Source organism: Anguilla rostrata, chromosome 16, assembly GCF_018555375.3.
Source record: "Anguilla rostrata isolate EN2019 chromosome 16, ASM1855537v3, whole genome shotgun sequence".
Lineage (NCBI taxonomy): Eukaryota > Metazoa > Chordata > Actinopteri > Anguilliformes > Anguillidae > Anguilla > Anguilla rostrata.
This window is the reverse complement of record NC_057948.1, coordinates 22,236,383-22,258,889: the sequence shown is the minus strand read 5'-3', so window position 1 is coordinate 22,258,889 and position 22,507 is coordinate 22,236,383. Positions and strand designations below refer to the sequence as shown.

The 22,507-nt window shown below is 44.2% G+C and overlaps 1 protein-coding gene across 2 annotated transcripts in view; it reads left to right on the top strand.

Annotated features, from left to right (window-relative positions):
• Positions 1-22,507, top strand: part of b4galnt4a (beta-1,4-N-acetyl-galactosaminyl transferase 4a) — a 133,997-nt gene that overhangs the window by 91,781 nt on the left and 19,709 nt on the right. For both annotated transcript variants that reach the window (XR_010326038.1, XM_064312073.1), the window contains exons 8-9: positions 2,853-2,920; positions 17,137-17,215. Coding sequence is in view for 1 of the 2 variants with exons in the window: in XM_064312073.1 (XP_064168143.1) it covers positions 2,853-2,920; positions 17,137-17,215 (147 nt within the window). In the remaining variant the exon portion in view is untranslated. The remainder of the gene's footprint in view (positions 1-2,852; positions 2,921-17,136; positions 17,216-22,507) is intronic.

Here is a 22,507-nt window from a genome sequence, read left to right as displayed (position 1 = left end):
AGTGATTGTTTGATCAGCAATAGAATGTTCAGTTAAGAACATTCTAATCACATGCTTGTGATCTCATTCCTTAAGGGGTTAAAACAAAAACAAAAAGCAGTTTGACTATTGCTTCCTCAGCACATAAGTAGACATTGTCCAAACACCTTCAGGGAATTTGTTTTTCAAGGAAAATAACCCATTAATGACTCTCACCCCTCATTTCTGTCGATTAATGATCATCCAATAAGTAGTTGGCCGCTGATTGTCTTTCTTTTTCCTTATTTATTCTTTGCTGTTTTTCCTGAGTTCTTGTTTGTTGTGGGAAATAATTACATTTTCTGTTTTCGAAGGATCTGTTAGAATAATTATGTGTGTGATGTGGGAATATCTTTTTGGCAATGAAAAGATCCACAGTGTTGGAAATGCTAATGAGAATATGCGGAATCTATGGTATGGGATATTTAGCCGCATCCTGACTCTGGGCTATCTTTAGCTTTGCCTGCTGCGTATGTGCGTGTATTTTGTGTATGTACAGGGCTGCTGGGTGGCTTATTCGGTTAAGGCACCACACTGTGGTGCACGGATGGATCAAATCCATCAGCCTTGGATCAAATCCGGGCCGTGCCAGTGCCGACTGTGGGTGATGCACAATTTTCGATTGCGTTGCTTCGGGAATTGGAGAGTTCAGTTGGATAGGGCCTGTAGATTGCAGTCAGAAGCTGCATATGAAAGGTCTTCCACTGAATCTGCTCAACGTGAGCATGGCTGCAGTCTGTGTTGTGTAAAGAAGCAGCTGGCGACACCTCGTGTTTTTTGGGGTAGTACACTCTTATGAATTGGCAGTGGGGTTCGCAACATGAATGCGACTGCTGTTGCGATGATTGGACATTCCAAATTGGAGCGGGAATTGGATGTACTCATGTTGGACACCAAATTTCCTTACATAAAAAATTTACACATGGCTGAATAATTTACAACAAAAGTCACCCATGCCTTGTCAATCTGAGTAATGGGGTTTTATGAAGGAAACAAGAATGTAATAGGAACTCCAGACAAATGCACATTTTCACATATATGGCTGTGAGTTGGACTGAGCTAATGTAATTATGTTTAGTGCACCTCAGCATGGACCACCTACTTCATAGGAAAGCGATTGTGTAGCATGCGCGCATCTCACATTTGCGTAAATCCCATCTATCTGGGAGTGCAAAAAAAGTACTTCCATTTTTTGAGTCAGGATCTGGCCTTAAGTACTCTAAGGATCTGACCCTAAAAGTGGTGTGTACAGTATAGAGCAGTTATTGTGTGAAAGGTTTTGATGGTCAGTGTGTTAGTCCTCACAAACAGTTGAAAGAGATCTTTGAGCCTTTGGATCTCAGCTTATTAAGAAGCCAGGAGCCATGGCAACCAATTAACACAATGGCTTTTCATGCTTACATGACTTAAAAAGAAAGAAAGAAATGCACAAACAATTAAGTGACCGCATGCTGTGATTTCTGCCAAATGACTCCATTATGGAGCAAAGACTGCAGGGGTGCTAATTAGTTTCCTTAACTCTGTGAGAAAATGGGTGTCCTGTGTGTAACTACAGGGCAGTGTTGGAATACACCCTGAGCTTGTTTATGAACTTGACTTGAAAAAGTTACAAAAGCATGTGCGTGCGCACGCATACGCATGCACACTCATATACACAAACACAGGCACAACACACATGCATGCACAACCTTATGCTGATGCACACATGCATGTGCGTACACCAGAAATTTTTATGCCACATATTCAGGCCCCTGGTCTGTTTGTTCATCATTGGTCCTTGGAGGTGTGGACATCACTCTAAATCGTGTTGTTCGCACTGATTGATTAGGAGAAGCTTCTTATCAACCAGTGCGCACAACATGATTTAGAGTGATGTGAACACTTCCAAAGGACCAATGATGGACCTGCAAACGTGGTGTACATCAGCGTCCCTTTATCTTGACCAGGAAGATTTGAAAGAGCCAAAAGTGCTGGTTTCTGGCACTGAGAATGATTTGCGACTGAATCCCAGGAGCGATTGTGGAAAATCCTTTAGCGATAGCTCACCTGCACTCAGCACACCTGTGGAGACACGCCTGTAGAGTCCACGTAGCATCCTTACCGCGTTATTACAGCGTGTGCTCCCGGTTCTCCTGGCGACTGGGCGTTCGGTGCGGCGACTGGCGCGGCGGCAGCTTGCCGGATCAGTGTCTGCCAGATGGCTTCTTAACAGAATAAAGTCAGGAAGGGAAAACAAAGTGCCACCATAGATAACGTGGCAGTTTGAGCCGCACAGTCTGTTCTTTATCACAGCAAAACTCCTGCTGTTGTTTTATTCCTCTTATCGTGACTCTACCGGCGCAAGCTGCAGCCATGTCAGGGGAAAAGATTAGAAATACAATTTGCAGCTCTCGTTCTGTGCTTAGCCCAGTCCAAGCTTATCCCATCACTTAGAAACAATTTGTAACAATGCTACTATTTATAGCATTTAAATCTGTGTGTAACAGTCTTTATTTCCGCCAGTGTCAGCATGCAATAGCCTCTCTATTTGCCCTAGTAATACACTGTAACAGGTGTCTAAACTTATGACATTTTACTTTTCCTGATATAACAGTGTGCGGCAGGTGTCTATAAGTTTATTTTCCCTGGTACAGCATTGTGTAACAGTCTTGTTTACCTTGTCACAGCAGTGTGTGGCAGTTTTATTTTCCCTGTAACAGCAGTGTTTAACATCCTTATTTACCCTGTAAGAGCAGTGTGTAACAGTGTTATTTACTCTGGTACAGCAGCGTGTAACAATCTTATTTACCCTCTAGGAGCAGTATGTAAGTGTCTTTATTCTGTCTGTCTCTCAGCTGGGATCCGAGTGGACTGCACCCGGGGAGTTCACCAAGTTCAGGTCCCAGTCATCCAAGTCGGTGCAGTAAGTACCTGCTCTTCTGCCATCACCCGCCATTGAAGACCAGGCGTTTACTGTGGCCACCCTGTGTGGGGTGATAAATTACCGTGACAGTATTCATTCACACCGAGGGAGGATGTTTCTGCTGTGATTTCCCATCATGCTTCTCTGTGACTCAGCAAAATAGCAGCCGAGCTAAGGCTCAGATGTAAATGTGTCTATATTAGCATATTAGCTCTGTTCTATCTATTTTTATTATTTCATTTCCGTATATATTTAGCCGAGGTTCTTTTCGAGAGTGACTCTAATAGTACACTCAGAATGCTGATTGGACTATGAAAGGTTTAAAAGTGTTCTCTTCCTCACACACACACATGCACACATACCCACATCTTTTACTGTGTACCAGCGGGCCCTGTTGATTCTGAAACTCACTGTTCATTCTGAGACTCTTATGCTTTTATAGTGAAGGGATCCCTAGAGGTGCTGATTGTGTGAGCAGTGTTGTGGGGTGTATTTTCTGAAAGCCTGTAGATGTGGAGTCTAGCTGTGTAGCTGAGGCAGCCTGGCGGGGGAGAGGGGCGGTGGTTGGGTTGAGGAGGGGGTTGGGGTGTGTTTTGATTGCCTCGGGCCTGGGTACATCTGAGGTGGCCAAGCGCCAATTCCTGTTAAATATGAAATCAAAGCATTGCTTCAACAAAACCATTTCCCTTTCCCCCTTCCTCTCTCTCTTTCTCTCTCCTCCCTCACCCTTTCTTTCTTACTCTGCCTCTCTCTCTTCTTTCTCTCTCCTCTTTCTCTTCCGGTTCACATCTTCCGCATTCGCCCCGGAAAGATCCATAGACTTGTAAAGAGTTTTTCTCTATTATAGTCTCCCCTCTCAAGTTTTTTGTACTTGCTGTTTTTTACGTTTGTTTATTAGTTAGTGCGATCTGTGATGTTTAAGAGTGCCTGTGTTTTCCCCTTTGTTCCCCCTGAGCATTCATTGTGACTTGGGAACAAGCAGAGTGATTTTTCACTGTGAGCTAAACTGCCTGGTGGAAGAGATATTTCACTCTTGGGAGGGGGGGGGGGCATTAAAACAGAAGTGTCATTTGATGCTCATTTTAATCACTGCCCCACCACCCTGGGACCTGTGCTGACAGCGTGGGGGGGGTGTGGGGGGGGGGGGGGGTGTAGTGACATAATTCAGTAAGTGTGACATAATTCACCTCCTGCTGTCAGCTTTGCAGTGAGTGCTTACTGGGTTTTAAGAATAGGTTGGTGATGCTAAACAATGAGGTTTTTAGCAGCCTTAATTGCTACTCTCTCAGAACTGTGATCTGCCAAACTGCCTATCAATTTTGGGAGAATATCCATAACAGTATTACACATTACATTCTAGTTATTTGGCAGACTCTCTTACCCTGAGTTACAAACAAAGTATTCTTCTGCATCTTTATGTGGCAACTTTAAATAATAATAAAAAGCACAATTGTAATTCCTGAAGTTCTGCCTGGAAAATATTCTATTCTATTCTATTCATAACTGTTATAATCATCATAATAACCATTATCATTATTGATAATCATAATAGCAATATTGGTAATCATGGTAATTCCAATAATTAATTATCAAATGATTAATTAATTGAAAATAATGAAATTATTTAATAATTACTGTATTCCTTAAAAAAGCATACTATGATTATTCTCATGATAATATATGAATTGTTCAATTGTTGTGTTCCAGTGTCCAGTGTTCTTTAGTGCTGTAGCATTGTTTTCCAGTGTCCAATGTTCTTTAGTGCTGTAGCATTGTGTTCCAGTGTCCAGTGTTCTTTAGTGCTGTAGCGTTGTGTTCCAGTGTTCAGTGTTCTTTAGTGTTGTAGTGTTGTGTTCCAGTGTTCAGTGTTCTTTAGTGCTGTAGCGTTGTGTTCCAGTGTTTTTAGTGCTGTAGCATTGTGTTCCAGAGTCCAGTGTCCTTTAGCTCTTCCTCTTGTGTACAGGGGTGGACTCCAGACGGGACAGAGAGCCTGCTCCTCGTCCCCAGGGTCACTTAAGAGCAGTTGACTTTCGCTGCATTATTCATATAGTGTACCTTCAGATAAGCACTCACCCCATTACAGAGAAAGACCGTGGAAGTGTTGATATGCACGGCCTCGGGGACGTACTCTGGAGTTGGAGACAGGCTATAAAAGACAAAAAAATGCCCATGGTAAAATGAGTAACACTTTACCCTTCAGGCGTACAGCCACAGCCATTCTTACTGATCCTCAATCCTGGTTCTGGAGAGCCACAGAGTCTGCTGGTTTTTGTTTTCACCTTTAGATTAGCAGCTGCCTTGGGCCCAATAATTCAAATCCAAGGAACCAGGTTACTTGAGTTAGCTGTGTAGTCAATTGTTTAAACTGATTAATTGCTGTGCTACTCAAGGGCTGAGCAACAACAAAAAGCCAGCACACCCCGTGGCTCTCCAGGACCAGGACTGAAGACCACTGTTCTATATTCTGACTAAATATTTAGCTTGTTCTGCCCCTCTTGTCTCATTTTAGGGAAGGATGTGGCCCTTGTCATATGTCGATATAACATGTAACATACTGCCATGGTTACAAATTTGACTGCACCCATTCATGAATATTCATAATGAGCTGGCAAGTCTCTGCGCACCGTTTTAAGCTTCAACTAGGACCAAATTTTCATTGTCACCCGCACATGGAGCTGAATATCTGTTCAATGTATATAGCATCCATGCTGTAACTCCCCTTGGTTTGGCAGGGCATAGCTATCTCTCTGCCATGTTTGCATTTGCAGTCTGTCTGTGTGAGTGTTGGGTATTTGAGCTCCTGTTTTCTGTTTGCATTTCTGAGACAGATGTTGAGATTTTGAGATGCTGTAGGTGCGTTGGTGGGGAGGGGAGTGGGGGTGAGGGGTGGGGCGTGGGGGGGCGTTGTGGTGCAGTTTAGCAATGCGTTTGGATAGAGAACAGATATCTTGATCATATGATGCACAACCTCTCCTGACCAAAGGGTGTATTGCATGCATTCTGAACACCCTCTACCTCAAAATGTCATGCAAATTTCTGGAAACGGTGTGCTGACAGGATATTTACATTATTTGCAAGTTGGAGGGAAAGTATAAAGAGAGCTAGAGTTGTGTTGTGTTTTCCAATGAGCACAAGTCCTGCTTTTGTTCTCCATGCTGGCTGTCCTCTTCTGTAGCTGCAGATTAAACAGCTGTCATTGAAGAAAGAATCACTTGCATAATCCGTGAGGTTCACGCAAAGTTCCCCTTTTTACTCTTAATAAAGTTTGGGAGATGTCCATGACAAAAAGTCTTTCTTTTCAGCGTTTCTCAGCCTTTACTGACCCCCCCCCCCCCCCCAAAAAACATCAAATTGATGAAACCAGCCAGGGGCTGAATTTCTGCTTGAGCTGAACATGAATAATTTTATAGCTCTGAATTCTTTGGCTTTACTGAAAATAAGGTTCATGAATATCAATGGGGATAACGTGTGTGTGTGTGTGTGTGTGTGTGAGTGTGAGTGTGTGCGTGCGTGTGTGTGCATGTGTGCATGCGTGCATGTTTGTGTGCAAGTTTTTGTGTAGAAATATTCAAACTTGATACTGTTGCCTTTCAGATCCTCCCCCTAAGTACACACCTGTCCCCATCGAAAAAAAGAGAAAATGTTCACAGCTACGCAAAATTAAGAAAACAATAACAAAAAATGTTAATGGACAAATTATTATTTATATATTGTTATTAATTGCTAGTGATTGTCCCTGGTAGACGGTCTGTGTTTGGTCTGCCCTGCCGATGTGACATGGTGTACGCTACTGTCAGGCGATTGCCAGGCCGTTCTTAAGCCCACGCTTGTTAGTTTGACAGAAGCAGCACTGAGCCCTCATTTCTTGAGGCAAAGCAGAAGGTGAAGGTGAAGTGGGATATGGGCAGGGAGCATGGGGGGTGGGGGTTCTCCTACTTTAAATTGTGTGACAAACCGAAAATCTCTGACCCCCCCCAACAACCCCCCCATTCCCACCCCCCACCCACCCCCGCTCCCAAATTTCCAGATTCTCAGTTTTCCAGTTTCATGCAATTATTAAAGAGACAGAAACAAGAGTTTGGAGGCAATTTCCCTGTCAGGTCTCATATTACTGTACAGTGGGGCTTTTTTAACACACATTTTTTCCCTCCCATCAACATGGGGATTCACAGTATCATGCAATAAAACTCCCATATTACTCTCATAAGTGAAGCAGTGGTAGTCACCATTCATTTCCTAGGTTATTTCTGTGGGGGGGGGGGCGCATTTTGAATGGTGTTTAAAGAGTTATGGGTTTCCCAAAAAGGTGCATGGTTCCTATGGAGGAAGTGCGCTGAGTGTAATGCAATGCAATGCAATGCAATATAACATAAGCAGATGTTCTTTATGGTTGCATTTGCTTTGCAAACAGAGGGCGATACTGTAACAGTGCCACCTTGTATGAAGGGGTACCCATGCAGCAACACTGAGTATTACCCATTTAAATGGCCAGAATTTTTCCACCACAGTTCACCTTGCTTCACGCAAAGCTATAGCAGTATGTTCTGCAGGAATTTATCCTGTAAAGCAGTTACATAAAGGGATGTTGCCTTAGTTTCTGTGTTCTGGTGTCACCTGGGGTAATGTGCTACATGAGAGTTAATACACAGAGGTTCCTCATAAAGAATAGTCCAGAAATTCTGTGTAAGCGTGCACGCACACGTACACACACACACACACCCATCCAGCAGCTGAGGGGTGCATCAGTGTTGAGAGCCAAATGGGAGCACAGCTCCCAGCATGGCCCTGTGCATCCATCCCAGCTGTCATTGCTCATCGGAGTGCCGCCACCTCCGCCTCCACGGGCCCCAGCCTTACCCGTTACCATGGAGACCATCAGACCTCCCATGTCTTTGATGGTTGGTGGAACTCTAGGAACAAAAGACTGCAAGATTTTTGTGAAATTCCCCGCCCTCCCCAGTCTGTTTCACGTGCCATTGCCTCCTGGGAAATAATGAAAAACTACCTAAGAATTGCCTCTGTCTTTCAGTCAGTGCAGGCCTCTGTCAAACAGACCCCAGCCGGAGAACTGAGAACCACGGCAGATCTCCACTCAGGCTCCTCCATTGTGCTGTTATGGGTATCTGCAACATGCTGCCCTTCTCAATCAGGGTGTGCAGTTGCTCAGTCCTACCACAGTTCAACTCCCGGCTAGATTAGCATTTATGCAGATGTCTTTGATGCTGTGGAATAGGAAACCTCCTTGCCCCTCCCCTCCACCACCCCCTTAGCTGTAATTGGCTTCTATATATAAAAAAACACAACCAAAATTGTTCACAAAAAGCATGTAATGAGAACAATGTAAGCAGAAGACTAGGGTGAGGTACTGTAAGGGCTATCAGCAGGTTAACAGTGTACTGAAGGCACAGAGCTTACTTTTTCAGGTCATAACGATGCTAGAGCAGAGGTCTATGATTAATGAGATTGGCTGGGTGTAGTAACATTACCCCATCCCCCTTTATGACAAAGCGACCAGGTTACTGTACATATTTTTTCATTACAGCGAAGAGACGGGACATTGGTTTGCTGTTCGTGAGTTCGTAAAATGGTGCCTGAAGTGGCCAGTGGCATACCCATCACATTTAATGAAAGGATTTGGTTGCCGTTTGGTTGGTTCTTGTTCAAGCTGGCTTCACTTGTTAAATCATGCAACACAATAATAGTTTCGGCACAGTTATTAATGTCAGGTCTGCCTTGGCTACAGCCTGTTTCCCTCTGGCCACCACTGTCTTTAATAGGTTGTTAGAATTGACCCGGTCAAGGTTCGAGGTGTCTTCTTGATCTGTAAGGTCAACTCTTGTGGTGGCAGCTTCAGAAAGCTTTTTTTTCTGAAGAAGAAGATGAAGAAAGAAAAAGATCATTTTTTTCCAACCCTCTGCAGACTTTAATGCCGATTTTAAGTTTATTAATGTTTATTAAGGATTCTCACATGCAAGCGACAAGCTAGGCTTTCAGAGGTCCACATGAAGCACGGATTTCAACACAAGAGAAAGTACTCTGTGCACCACAGTATTTGGTGGGAGGGTCATTTTTGTTTGGCTGTGAGTTAACCACCCCTGCTGTCCTCGTTCCACACCCCCTGCCCCTCCCCAGCCCACTGCAGGCCTTCCGGGCAGCAGTGAGGTAACCCAGACAAGCATCCTGATTCACCCTCAGCCAGGCAGAGCAGTTTCCCCTGATGGATCTCCTCAAATTCTGAAGACCAGATGTGGAAAACAAACCTCATAAACACTCTTGACCCTGTGCCTCCTCTACCTTTATTCTTTCTCCTCTCTCTCTCTCTCTCTCTCTCACACACTCACTCACTCACTCACACACTCAGTCAAACACACACACACACACACTCATCACACACAAGCACACCTATGAGTTGGGTAGGGACTGAGAGAGCTTTTTTAATTTTGGGGGCTGAAGGAACCCTTTGTACACCAGACAAGGGCGGAGAGTTATGGCGGGAGTTAGAGCTGGGGTGGAGGGAATAATACTTCCTGTAGTGTTTCATCGATTCTTTGTGTTCCGCTTATTTTTTGCTAGATTGTTGCTACGATCAATTTATTTTTTGTTATTACAGTTTCTTTTCCTTTGGCTGTTTCCATTTCCTTTTTTTAAAGGGTAGCAGGACTGTCTGGCCTCTTTTTTTTTTCTTGCTGTATTCAGACTGGTGAAAGCAGAGTGTAGCAGACAAAGAAGAGACCACAGTTGAGAGTGCATTGGTGGAGATGGAATCCCTGCCCGTGCGGGGCAATCGCATACGGCTTCAGGGGCAGCGGCCCTGCGGACTGTGCCACTTGTCTCAGCCATTAAAACATTTATTTCCTGTGTGCCTCTGTTACTGGAGAATACAGCACACCTTGAAAGATTGTCTCTTTTGCTGTCCCCCGCCCCCCCCACCGGATCCCCTCATCTCCCCACTTCTCTTTCTTTCTCTGTCTTCTCCCCCTCTCTTTGCTATTCCCTCCTAACGAGACAAGGCTGGGACAGTCTTGGGGGCTGTTCAGCTTTCACACCCGCAGCTGCTGACAGGTAGAGCAAATATATTTTTATTTTTTATTTTTTTTTGTTCCAGGAGCGCGGCGTGTCAGGCGTGGTTTTGAGCCGCCTTGATGCATCAGATTATTCACACGCCGGGTGCGATACAGAATCTTCTGGAACTCACGCAGGGTCCTTCCACAGCACTCAGGGGGCCTGTTTACTGAGGTGCCTTCTGAGCTCAGTTCCGTTTGGCGGGTCTGTCTCTTCTCGGAGAAAGGAGGAGAGGGAACAGGTGCAGAAGGAAGAAAGAAGGAGAGAATGGGGGTCTTGGGAAGGCGAGCTAAGAGGTGTCCCAGTGGAATGGCTGGGTAGGGCCGATCAGTATTAAAATGGGCTGGGGGTGACCTTTAGCGTCGGAAGTGGGGATGAGAGGGATGAGAAATCAGCGGGCTTCTTTGATGTCACATCTGGCTCTTCTGGGAGGAGCTGCATGATGAGAGACAGGCTGTGCTGACATTTTACTAAACCCTTCTTTGTGTGTGTGTGTGTGTGTGCGTGCATGTGGGTGTGTTTGTCTGTGTGTGTGCGTGTGTGTGTGTGTAGGTGTGTGTGTGTGTGTATGTGTCCGTGCATGGCTGTATGGGTGTGAATGTTACAGAATGCCTTTAGTGCATAATTGTGTATAGGTGGGGGTGGGGATGAGGTAGAGGGAGGGAGTGAGAGAGACTGGAGAAAGAATAGACACACAGAGACAGAGGTATAGAGAGAGTGGCCAGAGACAGAAAAAAAGATCAAAGGAGAGAGAGAGCAAGAAACCAAAGAAGAGAGGGAGAGAGAGACATTAATTTAATAAATGCAATTTGATGTGTGACAGGTGATGGTGCTAAACTGTATTTCCTCAGAAGGGTGGGCGTATGCATTTAAATGTGTGTGTTTGTCTGTAAGTGTGTGTGTATGTATGTGTGTGTCTTTTGTGTGGTTATACTTTGAATTCACAGGAGGAAAGAGAGATGGTCAAAGAAATCTCTGTTAAAAGCTGTGCATGTCAATCACATAATCACCTTTCCAGACTAATGAGTTCTGAAATATCTATTATTGAATCAGTGCAATATTGTGAGCAATTATACCTGTTATGTACAAAGAAGAAAGGCCTTAACCCTTTGATGTTGTACAGACCATGCATCTTGAAAAGGCAAATATGGAAAGGTAGCCATGGGTCCTGAGTAATCACACAGAACGGCTACACAAGTGCATTGAATACTAATGGGGTTACTAACGCAGTGAGAGGGGTAAAACCAGGCCATGTGACTTGGCTCATTAAAGAATAAGGGAGCTTTGCTGCTAATGGGTGCCGAATTGCATTGTTTATTGTTGAGGAGTCAGCTGTTGTAAATGTTGCTGTGGTGTTCATTATTCAAAATGGGGGAAGGCAGGACCCCAGGACCCTCTCTTCTCTATCCACCCCTGCTCCCCCCTCCCCACCCCCACCCCCCAGCCACTGCCTTGGGACACAGCTTTGGGAGACCTCTGATCCTCCCTCTACCTCTGTTTGTGGTAATTGGCTAATTTAAATGGGACTGTTGTTAACAGCACTTTCCCCTCAGGCATACTGTTTCGGATATGTATTTTATAAGCTGCACTGGGTCGTCCTCGGCATTGTCCTCCTCTGTATAGTAAATATCTCTGAAATGCAGGGTTTTAAACAAAACTGAAGGGGGTATCAAAGAGTGGGTGAAACTCCTGAGCTGTGAAACGCGATCCCAGTAGCTAATAGTATGTCAAGTCATAGTTGCCAACTTTTTCCCATAGAAAGTAGCTCAGGCATCCTCAAAAGGTCAATAGAAGTCACCAAATGGTGGCATGCATTGCTTTGCACAGTTCTGGCATCATCGCATACATATTTGCTTATGAAAACGTGCTACATGAAGGAGGAATATTTTCTGAAAAGATGCCTAGAACATAATAGAATATTTTTAAATACACTTCATTTCCAAAAGTATGGGCACTAATATGGAGTTGGACCCCCCCCCCCCTTTGCTGCTGTAACAGCATCCACTCTTCTTTTGAGCCACAAGAGCATTAGTGAGGTTAGAAACTATGTTGGGCGTAAGGCCTGGCTCGCAGTCGGCATTCCAATTCATCCCAAAGGTGTTTGATGGAGTAGAGGTCAGGACTCTGTGCAGGCCAGTCAAGTTCTTCCCCACTGAACCCAGCAAGCCATTTCTTTCTGGACCTTGCTTTGTACACAGGGGCATTGTCATGGTGAAACAGGAAAGGGCCTTCCCCAAACTGTTGTCACAAAGTTGGGAGATCACAATTCTCTAGAATGTTGTTGTATGCTGTAACTTAAATATTTCCCTTCACTGGAACTACGCTATGCTAAACTAGCCCAAACCATGAAAAACAGTCCAAGGCCATTATTTCTCCTTTACAGTTGGCTCTATTCAAGCCGGTACAGTTGGCACTATGCATTCCGGCAAACCCAGATTCATCCGTCAGACTGCCAAATAGTGCAGCCTGATTCATCACTCCAGAAAATGTGTTTCTACTGCTCCAGAGACCAATGGCGGTGTGCTTTACACCACTCCAGCCGACGCTTGGCATTGCGCAGGGTGGTCTTAGGCTTGTTGGTTGCAGCTCTTTTCATGAAGCTCTTGACGAACACTTCTGGAGCTGACATTGTTTCCAGAGGTAGTTTGGAACTCCGCAGTAAGTGTGGCAAACAAAGACACATGAACTTTTCGTGCTACATGCTTCGGCACTCAGCGGTCCCATTCTGTGAGCATGTGTGGCCTACCACTTTGTGGCTGAGCTGTTTTTGCTCCTATATGTTTCCACTTCACAATAGCAGCACTTACAGTTGACTGGGGCAGCTTTAGCAGGGCAGAAATTCGACAAACTGACCTGTTGGAAAGGTGGCATCCTATGACAGTGCCGCGTTGAAAGTGACTGAGCTCTTCAGAATGACCCATTCAACAGCCAATGTTCGTCAATGGAGACTGTATGGCTGTATTCTTAATATACACCTGTTAGCAATGAGTGTGGCTAAAATAGGCAATACCACTAATTAGAAGGGCTGTCCACATACTTTTGGAAATGTAGTGGGTATATTATGGGTGTATTATTTTATTTTATTTGATGCTAGGCCATTTTTTGAAAAAATAATGTCACTAAAAGGGTCTGAAAAGTTGAGACAAAGATCTAGAGTCAAAGTCACCAAGTTGGCAACAGTGCCCCAAATCCACGCAGAAATGGATATCCAGCCTCTACCTGCTCACACCTGCCAGCTAGCGTTTTTTTTTCTTCTCAGGGAGCCACGCAAGAATGGGGAAGGGTGGGGGGCACTCTCTGGAGCTCAGACTGTGCCTTGCATTACAATACGAGGTGGTAATTACAGGGAACCACGCCTCGGTTACGGAACAAAGAACGGGCTTTTATATTCCTGTTGCCGACGGACAGGATTTAAAACCGCTCCGTTCTTGGGGACCGGTGAATTCCGAGTGTGCAGATGCAGCCAGAGGGCCTCTGGAAAAGACGGCCAGTGCCGATGGTTGGTGGGTGGGGAGGGGGTGGGAGTTGCTGGAGAAGGTGGAGGGAGAAAGTGTCAGAAGTATTGCCTAGAGAGACAGACAGAGCTAGAGAGAGAGAGAGAGAGAGAGAGCGAGAGCGCTAGACAGACAGAGAGAGAGAGATTGGAGAGACGAGAGAAAAGGAGTGTGCTGCTGCTGCCTGAGGCTGGTCTTAATGTCGTTATGATTAACATGGCGGCGGCGGCCTGTGATGGCCTTTCATTTATTCATGACCCACCTGTGGAGACGAGACTGAGGGAGAGAGGCTGGTCTCGCCAGCAGGAGAAATGAAGGAACCTGCCATTTACCAACAGAGATTTTTCATTTTTTAAATTTAGCCTGAATCGGAAGGCATTAGTGAATGTTTAACAGTCATGCTGTTGAAAGCACTATTACTGTGCGGTTTGACTGCAGGTGATCATTCATCTGTGAATGAGGAAAGAAAAAGTCAGAAAGTCGTTGGCCTACGCCAGCCAGCAATCAAAGATATTTAATGCAAACAGAGCTGCTTCCTAATCACTCAGACATTGTGCTACATCCTTTTCAATTTACATTTTAAATTTAAATGCTCTTTTTAAAGTAGATTTGAACTGAAAACCTCAGGTTAAGGTATGTTTTAATTGAAAAAATATATGGGGGTTATGGTTTTAATGGAGGCTTTGATGAAAAAACATTTTTTCACGTCAAAATATGAAGGTCAAAAGCCGGAGCCTTCTTTTCTCTCTCTCTTTATCTTTCTCTCTCTTCTTCCCGAATGCAGTCCTCTGCTTTTGTTCATTGTATTCCACTGAATTATTGAAAGGCTCAGATCGAGCTCAGCAATTAGTCAGACAATTAAAATCTCATCAGGTCCTTGTCCGTGCTGCCTTCAGTCATTTCCCCCTGTGCTGTTATCTCTCTCCATCCCTTCATCTCCTGCCTCCCTCGGTTCTCCATTCATCATAACTGATGCATCTGAGCTCCTCGGTCTAATGAAACGCAGGCAGACAGGGGCCGTATTGAGCAGCGGGGCCCGTGGGCCCTCCGGCAGGAACCAGAACAACACCCCTTATGAAGACTTCAATATGCTTCTCGCCTTGTTCAGTAGATGTATAAACAAGATGTTATATTGGCAGCCATGTGCATTGTCCTCCCTCACTCGCTGCCTTTTGCCCCTCTCCCTCTCTCCCTCTCTCTCTCTCTCTCTCTTTCCCTGTTCTTCCTCTCCCTCTCTCTCTCTTTGTGTATTCCTGTCTGTGTCTCTGTCAGTGTGAGTCCTATTGTAATTGTGTGGCACCGTAGATTGTTTCTATCTAGGGATCTGTATTTACCTGCCAGTCTAAGTGGCCAGAGAGAAAGACTTCAGTGTGAAGCTGTTTGCTTAACTATTTAACTGTCTAGAGAAGCTTGTGTGTGTGTGTGTGTGTGTGTGTCTGTGTTCGTGTGTGTGTGTTTGTGTGTGTGCGCATGAGTGCCTTGTCTGTCTGAGAAGGTGTATGTCACTCCGTTTGTTTTGTGCTTGTACGTGTGTGCATATAATGTATGTGTGTTTGAGCGAATGTAACATGTACTGTACAAGTGTGTAGCAGTGTGTATGTATGTGTGTGAGTTATGTACACAGTTGTATGTTTTTATGCATGTACTATATATGCGTATGTGTGCTGTATGAATTTATGCGCACATGCAGATGTACATTAGTGTGTGTGTGTGTGTGTGTGTTTGTCTTGAGTCTCCCCAAAATGGAATTGTGGGAATTGTGGTACTAGCAGGGCTAAACAATAAGGCTGAGTGAAAAGAGGAAGAAATTCAAAGCTTTATTCAAACTGAATATAAAGTTTGCAAAAATAATATAGGTAAAGTAACATAGCCAGGAGACAAGTTTTACAATCAGTGGCAAGACAAAAACAAAAATAGTGGAGCGAAAAAATCAGCACCCCCACCACCTCCCCAAAAAATCTCCAAAAACTTTCTAAAAGGCTGTTTCTGTCATGAAGAAAGAAAGTAACATGTGGGCGGATGGCTGACAGAGATTGGAGGATCCAGCAGAGGGGAGCAACATGTTCTTCTCTGAAAGGATTGACAACTGCTGCTTCTTTTCCCTCTATAGCCCACCGGTTAACCCTCCTGTTGTCCTCAGGATAAAAAATAACCTTGAGAAAAAGTAATCCTGAGTTTATCCTGACTGTGATGCCCACTCATACACTGGAACAGTGCCTTAACAGATACCAGACCAAGCAGCCTATGCACACACTGGAACAATGCCTTAACAGATACCAGACCAGGCAGCCTATGCACACACTGGAACAGTGTCTTAACAGAATGAGCCACTCAGCAACTGCCTCCATTTGCCTCTACCTTGTTCCTGAATCACTTGGGTGGGAGGGGCAAGCTCCATCCAAACATGGCAATGCTTTCTCTATGGAGCGATGGGGCGATACACGTGCTGTGGGTGTTGCGTGTGGATGTGGGGGTGTGTGTCGAGGGAATGAGAACATGAACAAACTCATTTATATGTGTGAACCGGCAGGGGTATATGAATATGCATGACCAGAATCATCCTGTACAGGCCTTGTGCAACAGATGGTTTTTGCGATTTACCAGGCATAAATTTGCAAATGACTTGCATTTTATGTGCTGGTTTTATTTAACCAAGAGTACAGCAGCTTGTAGGATATTGTCATTCTGCACCTTTAATATTCCTGCTAAACTGTGTGCTGATCCAAGAATAATGGCCTGTCTCAGCACCCTACCAGTGTACACTAGTTTTAGCACCCTGCCAGTATACAGTAGTCTTAGCACCCCGCCAGTGTACAGTAGTCTTAGCATCCCACCAGTGTACAGTAGTCCTGTCACCCCACCTGTGTATAGTAGTCTTAGTACCCCAACAGCATACAGTAGTCTTAGCACCCTGCCAGCCAGGCTGGCAGCTGCCTTTGCAGCAGTCATTAGATATTAATGCAAACACACACACGCACGCACGCACACACACACACGCACACACACACACACACACAGTTTTGTGTGCAGAGTAGCTGGGGACCAATAGTATAAATTATGCTGCAGAGATGGGGCTCAGTCAGAGAGAAATATTTTTCATTGGCATATGGAGGACCGGCTCCAGGGATCAGCGATATAGATATAGATTGCATCAGGTGGCATTCTTTCTAGAGGGGGACAAATGAAGGGGGAAAAGAGAAATAAATAAAATTTTAAAAAACCATTACATCCATAATAGCCCCCCTCCCCCACCAGTTTGCATCCCAGATGACACACTGTACAGGCATGGGCTCAATGGAAAGGTGGTGACAAACACCACTGCTGACCTGCTGCATGGCCCTGAGCATCAGGCTAGAGCTCACACACACCAAAGGCAAGTACAGTTTAACACTGCCACCTTTCTGCACATCAAGTTACAGTTATTAAATGAATCTCTCTCTCTCTTTCTCTCTCTCTCTCTTTCTGTTTCTTTCTTTCTCCTTTGGTCCTTTTCTGTCACTCTCTTCCCTCTCTCTGTTGCTTTGTCTCTGTGTCTGTCCTCCCTCCCCCTCTATCTTTATTTATCTTTATTTCCCTCTCTACCCATCCCTCTCTCTCTCTCTCTCCCCCTCCCTCTCCCTGTCCCTCTCTCTCTCTCTCTCTCTCTCTCTCTCTCTCCAGCCTCATGGCCTCCAGACGGTACTACTTTGAGATTTTGCACAAACAAGATGACAAGGGTTCGGACCATGTGGAGGCAGGGGTAAGTGCGGGGGGGTGGAGGAGGAGGAGGGGGTGGCGGGGGGAAACAAGCTCTCTGTACGTATGGCTTTCCCATGGAGGGAGTGTGCTGCATATTAGCACTGGACATCAGCCAAGCGCTTTACCCAGAATGGCTACCGCCGCATAAATCAGACTGCGCTCTTTTCCGTGGCCCTCTCTGTGAATGGCTGCTTGTTTTCTCCCTGTGCCTGGAATCAATGGGCCCCAGTCAGGACGCAGGACGTGCTTCTGCCTTTTAGAATATCTCTGGTGGGCCGTACAGCTGGGGATATTTCATATGCAATGACAGATTCGCTCTAGATTGCGGGCGAATGGAAAAAAGCTTTAGCCGAATGCCTCGGCCTCTTTCTGGTCCTGTGTTGTGCGTTCTTGCGTAACGATCCAGAATTAGGGGGAAAATAAAATGGGAACATTTCATTTTTTTAAAAAGAGAATGAGTATGGCTGACCTCCGAAAATACATGTGTAGGCTTTTTAAAATAAAACATTAGACACTGACTGTGCAATGGCCTACAGCTGCAGATCCCTCCCCCTCTCCCTCCTTCCCTCTCTTTCTCTTTCTCATAATATGCAAGTGCGTGTCTCTTAGTATGAAATGATTCTCAATGTCCTCCAATGCGGGCTGTTTGAGGGTAAAATACTGCCTTTGGTATTTTTCTGAGGTCTTTTCAGTGTGCATTTTAAAGGAACCCTTTTGTTGTGCCCATTGTCAAATAGAGGAGAAGATGCTTAGGCCCCATTTGTACTTGTATTTATACGAGGCTGACAAATTCAATGTGTGATGCATTCCATGACTGTCCTCTGAAGGTAAGAAATTGAATATCGGCTGGATTTGTCCTAATCTCATCTGAACCACTTCTGCAGATAGACCAGTTCACATTTTTCTGGTATTGGATTTGAGTGTAAATCTTCCGGTGAACATCTTGTCCTGTCACCAACATTCTACTGAGAAATAGCATCCCATTATAAGCAAGCCAGAGTCATCAGGCACTCTGTTCTAGAGCTGGTTATCAGGCAGGATTGAACACTGCGCGCCACGAATGCAATCTCGGCCGAAACACACAGAATCAGAGTGTACAGCACGCAATATATTGCGTGTGAATGGATGGCCACACGTACTGGAAATGCAAAAATGCGATTCAGATACGAGCGCACGGAAGGCCCTAGAGTCTGGCTGTCTCTGCATGCAGAAGACAGGCGCTCGGTGGTCACATGTAACGTTTTAGCACCATGCTGAAACTGTGCTCAAGGCTAGTGCCTTTGTAATTACAAAGAAGACTCAGCATTCTTACAGTTTCTTATGGAGACGAGGCCAGAACTGACCTTTCCGTGAGACTGAGGTCCTGTGATTTACAGACACAACCTTTGAGATGTAGCAGGTGTTTAGTTCTTTTTTTTGGTTGTTTTTTTGGAAGCGGGTCCGGACACAGTCAGTTATTATTAAATCCATTATGATTGTTATTGCCCTCACAGTTGCTATGGTTATTATTACTAGGTTATAAAGCTGTCCTCCTTATTCATTTCCTTTTGGTATTTACTGCTGAAGCAGAATAGGAAATTAGATTAAAGACGACTTCAATTTGCTCTGAGAGAGGGCTCTAATGAACCAGACAGGTTCGCACTGTAAATCAAGGGGCCTCCAGCACCCTCATTCACACGCAGTAGCAACAGCCAAGCCAAAGCTTGTCAGAAACTGTATATTTACAGCGACTTGTCCACAGGTCTATTAGCCAGCAGCCCTGATCTGCGTATAAGGCCAGGATGGGGAAGCTATCGCCGATTAGCCATCATCTCAGAATTTCCCTGAAGCTTTGGCGTCATGATTAGATTAGGATGAACGCGGCCCGCGCCGGCTGCTGATAGTTTAAAAACGTCTCCGCCATTCGTCTCATTATGGGGAGGAAACATTAGAGAGGTTGAAAAAAAATGCCCGTTGGAAACAAAGGCGGTGTTGGAAATGCTGTATGTCTCTGTTAGACTCATTCCATCGTTTTTTCATGCATGAGCTGTTAAATATGGGAGTGAGAGAGAAAAATGTTTGAAATGGAAGGACATATGTTACAAAAACATTACTCTGTGTTGGGGAGGGGGGAATCACAAGGCTTGTTTATGTGTTGGCTGGGCCATGAATGCAGGCCTTGTGTTGGAGGTAAAGAGGTGTTGGTTGGCCGGACTTTAATCCGCACAGACGGCTGCTCATCGGTCTGGTGACGTCAGTGGGCACCTGCACCCCGCTAGAACCTCTTACAAAGGAAACATTCACCTCAAGTTTAATTATGCCCTGCTTAGATGCCGTTCCTAAAAGTGACAGGTTACTCCTGATGATGTAGCTGGGTGAAAATTTGCTTCTGACTAATGAGAAAAATATGAGTCCATCAACAGCCCTGCTCACAGAGACTTTTCATTGTCTTTCCATTTAAAAATCAATAATATAAACACATGCAGGTACTTTAAGCAGTGTTTCAATGAGATGTTTTTACTTTTTGAACCTGAAAGAGTGTACGAAGCATTTTCCGTATTGCCTTGCCTCAAGTTCCCATAGTTCATTGCAAAGCCTTTGTCTTTGTTGTCTGTGAGGTGTCGGTGGAAGGCTTATAATTATTATATAAGCCATTATAATGCCATATTGGGAAGCTGTATTTGCTGAGCATGGCAGAATTGTAAAAAAAGTTTAAAAGCTTATGAAAAGGAAGCAAGCTATATTCTGGTAGATATTATTACCACAGTAAACACAACTGAGAACATGTGCATTTAAGGTGTTCAGGTGAATTTTTCTTTTTTAAAAAAAAGGATGCTCTGGTTGTTTCTATCATTGCGAGACAGCACAGAAAGGATGGATCAATAGCACCTTCCACACACGAAACCAGACCTGTGGCAGAGTGGAGAGATTTTGCACTTCGGCCCAGAAAGAGAGGGAAAAAGAAAAGAAGGCTCTAAATTGCCCTTGACAGCTTTACAGAGAGCTGGCGATGGTGAATTAACACGTTTAGATTTAACGGGCCAGTTTTATTGCTCCCTTCCCTGTTCTCCCGATTCCTGTTCACAAATGGCACAAATGGTGGGGGAGGGCCCGGCTTCCCGTACGCGAGGCACAGACAACTGTCCCGCCCTTTAGCCTGCTCATGCACGCTGCTGAAGCTAAGCAGCATTACCACCCTGTAGCCTGTAACTCACTCACTCACTCACTCTCTCTCTCTCTCTTTTTCTCATACTCTCTCAATTAAATTTAATTCAATTCAAATGCTTTATTGGCATGACATGTTTCAAAATGCATATTACCAAAGCATTTTCACAACAACGATCAATCATAGTGACAATACAGAAAAAACAAAAACAAACTCTCTCTCTCCCTCTCTAAATTGCTTTTTCTCTCTCTCCATGCATGCACACACACACACACACACATACACACATACACTTCCTCCGATTTGTCAGCTCCCCATGATGAGTCTCTGAGGTCCAATTGGCTGATTCCAGAGAATCATTTAAAATATCTCCTGCACATCCTTTCTAATTCAGCTCCCATGCGTTGCTGTGGACACCCCCCGCCCCCCAATATTCTTGGATACCAAGCTCATGAGTCTTCCTAACACATTGCGTCTTAAAGCACTTAAGTACTGCTTAACAAGACAGTGCAGTTTGCTTGATGCATTATTCAAGCTGAAGAAGAATCCAACCTGAGTCTCCCTGTGCATGTAGAGATAGACTCCAGCAGAGCCTAAGGGAGAACACTTCAGCTTGATGTGATTTATGACTCAGACCTGGACTAAAATAGTGCTACCAGCATACATGAAGTTTATCCGTTATGAGACCTTGGAGCAGCTGTGTAGTGCCTCATGCTAAAGCATACCCTGCCAACACAAGCACTAAGAGTTTGTAGGGGATGAAATGTACTCTGCCATAGTAAAATGTACTTGATCAAGAGTTGCTGTAAGGCTGAAGATTTTACTGTCGATTCACAGTAGGGCAGAAGTAAATGTGATCATAATAGTAGTAGTAACCAAGTAGATTTTCTTGTAATTGTAGTAGCAATGCTTAAATTGTGCCCACTATCAGCCATGTACATTGGTGGTGGTGATGTAGTTCGAGAGGAATTAAAGAGCCAGGCTTAAACCAGAAGCTTTCCTGGTTGAATCCCTAGTGGTGCTGATATTGTACCCTCAGGCAAGGCACTTAACCTGAATTGCTTCAGGAAATAGCCTGCAATATGTATGCAGGATAATATGCACAATGAAAGCTGTATAAATATCCCTGGAGATGGATGTTTGCCCCATAAATCCTCTTAATGCATCGTAAACCCATCTTATTGTGCATCTGATTCATTATATATGTATATATTATATGTTATGCACTACCAGGGCTGTGCTGATTAATATATTAATGAACTAATGAACATATTAATGGCCTGTTTAATGAACTAGCGGTTTGATCAGTATTTTTAATGTGAAATTTTTGCATTTTAAATACCTAATGCAGTTGCTTGTGTCTGGGGAAAGGGAAATAGCACAAATCAATAACATCTGGGCATTAAATGTACAGCGTTTGCATGGAAATTTTGCTTATAAGTTTGATGCAGAGGGAAAGGTGACCATAAAAAAACAAAGCGGTACAAAAAAGTGCCTAAAAAGGTAAAATGCTTGTCGCTGGGGTGGTACCCTATGGGAACATAAAATTGTTCCATTAGCCAACAATACACAATTAAATTGTACCTTTTTTTGCTTGTAAAAGGTACTTATTAGTTCCCAAATAGAACATTATTGTACTTTCAGGGTGCATTTGGGAAATTTGTTCCTTAAAGAACAAAAGTGTACCTCGACTGTACCTTTATTTCTGAGAAATACTGTAAACAGAGCTTTTTGTATAAGGCAGAGTGACCTGCACACAAACTATCCTTTCATGGCTACTGTTAGCCAGCTAAATATAAATTGGCTAAATGAAAATTGTGATGGGTAAACTTCCAATGACCCAAAGTTAGACTGGTGGCACATAACATTAAACAAATGACTTGGTTTCAAATAAACAGTACTGAGTGCATCAGAAAGGAAATTGCAGTCTGAATTGCAAATGTTTGCCTAAAATGGCTGAGGGGCTAATGTTGGACTGCAGGGAATATTTATAATGATTTAATATTAATATTTAATGAGCTGGTTTAAAGTGTCCTAAAGTTTTTTTTCCCTAAAGTTTTTTTATTTTTTGGACTGAGACCCGAAAGTACACAGTCAGATGTCCAGTGTTAATTGAACTCTAACAGAGTCCAATAGGGATAATTTTAG